The sequence below is a fragment of the Metopolophium dirhodum genome, chromosome 1 (genome assembly GCF_019925205.1).
Source record: "Metopolophium dirhodum isolate CAU chromosome 1, ASM1992520v1, whole genome shotgun sequence".
Taxonomy (NCBI): Eukaryota; Metazoa; Arthropoda; class Insecta; order Hemiptera; family Aphididae; genus Metopolophium; species Metopolophium dirhodum.
Window position 1 is genome coordinate 117749072 of NC_083560.1, and position 4935 is coordinate 117754006.

Genomic DNA, 4935 nt, shown 5'->3' on the forward strand with positions numbered 1-4935 from the left:
TTAAATTTTAATCCTTCTCTCCTTTAATAGTGACCATGATTTCACTGAACTTTTTAAATCTATAGAATCCAAAATATCTTTGTTACTAAAAAGTAACATTAAATGTTGAAGACGATCTGCTCCCATAGTCGATCGTAAATAGTTTTTAACGATTTTCAGTTTACTGAAAGCACGTTCGTTTGAAGCAGTACTTACGGGAGCTGTAAGTACTAGCCTGCATAGCTTGTTTGCAGTTGGCAAACAAGTTTTACAATCTTCAGATAATTTAAATATTTTTGTCAAGCTATCCAATTTTTTCACGTTACACTGGTGATCTAAAACTTTCAATTCGGCAATCACTCCGTCATAGTCATTCATTTTAAAATCTTTGCATCCCGGTGGAAATAGTTCGATTACTTTTTTTACATTTTCTGTTGAACAAATTTGTTTCCATGGCATTTTAAACAAAGTAATCATTGGTTCAAATGTCACCAAAGATTTTTTTAGATGTTCATTCAATAAAACAATCAAAGTATTTAGAACTTTTTTAAATTCTACTCGATAAAAAGTAGGTAAATCAATCGAACACTGTGTGTTTGGATTTTGGTCAATTCTTTTTGGCAAAAGTCTTTTCCGATGATGGCGATTAAAATCTGACACTGGATCAATACCTAACTGTTCAGAAAATGTTATTGCACTGCTTACTAGGTTGTTCGTTGCTGTATCATCGCTGTTCATTTCATTTAAGCTACTTATTGAATAATCAATCAACATTAAAGCATCAAGTATGTTCAATTCAGTAGCTTCAAGTTTTTCCGTTAATATTTTGGTCTTGTACATTATATTTTTCATGAAAAATAAGGAAACAACGAAGTCAAATGAAAGAAGTTTTTTTACAAGTCCTAGTGCTTGATTTCGTGTATTTTTGTCCATGTTTTGCAAATTAATTATCTCCTGTAAAGTTTCAATTATTATTTCAAATGAAACCCACACAGCTTTTATAGATTCCGCACGCGCTGTCCATCTAGTTTTTGAAAGATTACGGAGTTGTAATGAATTTTCTATGGTGGCTAATTTTGACTTAAGGTGAATGTGTCTTTTAGTGCTAGCCGAGAAAAAAACGTATAGATTTTCAAGTGTAGAAAAAAGATCACATATTAAAATACTAGCATCACAACTATGCTCAAGAAAGGTGTTTAATCTATGAGCTTGGCATGGTATGAAAGGAATCATATGGCCAGCTAGTTCTGATAATTTTTGTTGTGTTCCATTTATTCTACCTGACATACTACTAGCATAATCATAAGATTGAAAAGCAATATTATCTACAGGTAAACTATTTTCAACCAAAACTTCATAAATTTTTTCCGCAACACTTAATCCAGTTTTATCTTTTGCCTGGCATACATCTAATAGCCTTTCTGATACATCCCCTAATGAATCTATGTAACGTACACAAACTGACAATTGATCATTTCGTGAAATATCCGGGGTAGTATCTGCCATAACAGAGTATATACCAGCATGTGTGACATCTTTTATAATTTTTTTCTTTACATCATCAGCTAACAACTTAATAAATTCGTTTTGAGAATCATGACTAAGGTATGTGGTTTTATGATTTCGAAACGATTTTTCCTCCAACCATCTTTTCATCACCGGTAAATGCCGAGATAATAGCAAAACAATTTGATTAAAATTACTATTTTGTTCATCTCTGTCTCCTCTATATGCCAAACCTTGTGGAGCTAGAGTACGAGATATATCAAATAACATACATAAAATGTCCTGATGAAAACGTTTTTTATGGTCCAGCTCAATTGCTTGAACACGATTTGATTTATTTAACAAGCAGTCAATGTGATTAGAACTATTTAAAAAGTTGCTAAAATCATCTAATGCAGATTTATGAGATAACGAAGTAAAATGTTGAGTTAATTTTCCAGGTTTTTGCTTACCTCGGCTTTTCATTTTACTCCAGGCTCTAACACCATTTTCAACCCAAGCTGGATCAGCAAATTGCCTATTTGGACCTTTAGGAAATAATGTGCAAATAAAACAATAAACAGCATCGTTTACTATACTATATTCCAAATGAGGATATTCAGTAAACCATACTGAAGTGAACTGATTTTGCTTTTTTGGTGAAATATCGGAATTCTTAGGGTATTTGGCTAGCTTAGGTTGACAGGGTCCTAGACTAAGAAGATACTTTCTTTGTGATAACGATTCAACTCGTTTTCTTTTTCCAGGATCATGTTCAAGAAAATGATCTATAATATTATCATTCTCTCTTTCTGGTGAAGGCTTTAATAAATTATTTATAACTTTTTCTGTAATTTCTATATACTTTTCTGATTTTATCCTTAAAGAAGACACAATCTCAGATGTATTAACTAAAAAAGATATAGGGTTTGGAGATATTTCTGTCTTAAGTTTTGTTAATAAAGCATTACATTCTTGAAAGCTGTTAATAATTGTTTCAAGCATTCCTGCACAAGCTATCCAATCATAATTGTCTTCTTTACCAACTAAGAATTTCTCTCCTAAGAATAACATAATAAATATTATATTGTATTACATTACATGCAATATTATATTTTAAAATATTATGAAATAATTCTTTATTACATTTTTTAGTTATAACAAAATATAAAATATAAAAATATTTTAAATTTATCCGATTAGTATCTATAAGTTCTATAATGTTTATATACCAACACCATTATGGTACATGCATGTTTTTTTTAATCAAAAGGTCCACTTTTATAGTTTTATTATGCACTACTTATGTTATTACTTAATGATTTTTACTAACCTGCATCTTCACCATCAAAGTTTTTATTTTCACTGCTATTATTATCATTTACATCATCAAATGTATTCTAATAAAAACAATTATAATAGAATATATAATTTAAACTTGTAATTTTAAATGACATGGGAGTATAAAAATTATTATAATAAAAGTAATTACTAGAGGCTCCAAAATATGTTTTCTTTCCTCGGTGATAATTTCATCACAGTGTAATTCTGTAGTTTGAAGCAAATCCTAAAAAAAAAATTTGAATGAGTCACTATTATGTTATAAATACAAAACCACTCAAATCATATTTTTACAATCAATAAGTTTAGAGTGCAATATTTTATTTTTAACAATAAAAATGTTAATGCTTACCGATTCTGTTACTTGCTTTTGCTTAATGTTTGCTGTAAACGGATTTTCTGGTGTTCCTGCATACTTATTTTCACTGCTATTATTCTCATTTACAACTGATTTTTCAACTTGAAATTCATTCTGATGTAAGCAATTATAATAGAATATATAATTTAAACTTGTAATTTTAAATAACATGGGAGTATAAAAATTATTATAATAAAAGTAATTACTAGAGGCTCTAAAATATGTTTTCTATCCTCGGTGATAATTTCTTCAAAGTGTAATTCTGTAGTTTGAAGCGAATCCTTTAAAAAAAATTTGAATGAGTCACTATTATGTTATAAACACAATTACACAAAAAATCTCAAAGCATATTTTTATATTTAAAAAGTTTATTATTTTTTTTTTACAATGAAAAAAGTTAACACTTACCGATTCTGTCACTTGCTTTAGCCTAGCTGCAGCTATAAATGGATTTTCTGGGGCTCCAACATGGTTCACTAAAACTCTTTTACCCTCATGTTGTTTAGTTTCATGTTTCTTTCTATAATCATCATCAAATATACTTCCACATGCCAAACATTCTAATTTCGTTCGTTTTCTTTTTTTCGTATTTGTGCAATTCATAACGAACAAATTAATAAAACACAAACGAATAAATAAACTGTTTTAAGTCAACTCGGTATAACACTCTCACAGTCATCACAGAACTACAGAACACAGAAGTACAGAATAGCAATAGGCAATTGTCGACAATCTTTATTATTTATTATCAATTATAATATACTATTGTACTATTGTAGCGGTGAAGTACGATCGTCGATCACAACAATAATCAATAAATCAAATCAAATATCTAAGACTAAGATAACGACGTACGTATATTCCGACTACGGCTATAAATACATTCGTTGCCCTATGATTCGGGAATTGTAGCCGTAGCCGTACACGAAAAATGTTTTTGTAATACCAACTAGCGGCTAGCGCAATCTAGTTCTATAGTTCAAATTATTGCCGACTATTTAATTTTATTCAGCGTATGTCTATATATGCCGACTATATAATTGGGTTATTCGTTGGTGGGGGGGTATTGCACCCCCCCACACACCCCCTAACGCCGGGCCTGCCCATCACTACGGCCTACGTTTATAATGTTGTTGACCGTTGTGCAGTTGATTTTAAGCGGCCCATACACAATCAATATTATTGCTCAATATTTGATATTGACAATAATATTGACAGTGTATGGATCATATTGAAGACGTGTTCAATATATTGAAACAGTCAAAATTATTTTGATATTTATTGATAGATTGTCAATATTATTGTGCTATTTGTGGCACTTATCAATACTATTGACAATATTCCGTCTGTATAGTTTTTGTTTTTGTCACGATAACAAGTGCGTGTACAGTGTACACGTGTTCTGTACGGAAATAATTTTAAAACCGTATGTAAAATGTCTTCTTCCGAAAGAAATGAGGAACGAAACTTTGTATTAGAATGTATTCAAGTTTATCGTGATCATTCAGCATTATAGGAAATCAAATCTGATGATTACATGGACAGAAATAAGAAAAATCACGCGTATGATGTTTTATTGAAGAAATATCAAGAACGTTTTCCGACAGCGACATTAGATGATGTTAAAAAAAAATTTAATTCTTTACGCACAAATTATAGAAAAGAACATAAAAAAGTAAATGATTCGTATAAATCTGGAGCTGGTTTAGAAGACATTTATCAGTCACACTTGTGGTATTTTAATGAAATGCATTTTCTCCGGGACCAAGAAA

The 4935-nt window shown here is 30.2% G+C and overlaps 1 protein-coding gene across 1 annotated transcript; it reads right to left on the bottom strand.

Moving 5' to 3' along the window:
- Positions 1-3766, bottom strand: LOC132953561 (uncharacterized). Its single transcript, XM_061025953.1, has 6 exons — positions 3572-3766; positions 3370-3444; positions 3158-3277; positions 2957-3031; positions 2798-2864; positions 1-2525 (listed from the first exon to the last, which is right to left on the bottom strand). The coding sequence occupies exons 1-6, from the start codon at positions 3764-3766 to the stop codon at positions 1-3; spliced, it is 3057 nt and encodes a 1018-aa protein (XP_060881936.1).
- Between the last annotated feature and the right edge of the window lie 1169 nt (positions 3767-4935).

Bases quoted from the DNA above. Each gene is read 5' to 3' on its own strand.
- LOC132953561 (XM_061025953.1), bottom strand. From the start codon at position 3,766: ATGAATTGCACAAATACGAAAAAAAGAAAACGAACGAAATTAGAATGT. The intron at 3,445-3,571 runs GTAAGTGTTAAC...TTTTTTTTAAAG, and splicing joins TAAAGCAAGTGACAGAATCG to GATTCGCTTCAAACTACAGA. The intron at 2,865-2,956 runs GTAATTACTTTT...TGTTTTTATTAG, and splicing joins AACATATTTTGGAGCCTCTA to AATACATTTGATGATGTAAA.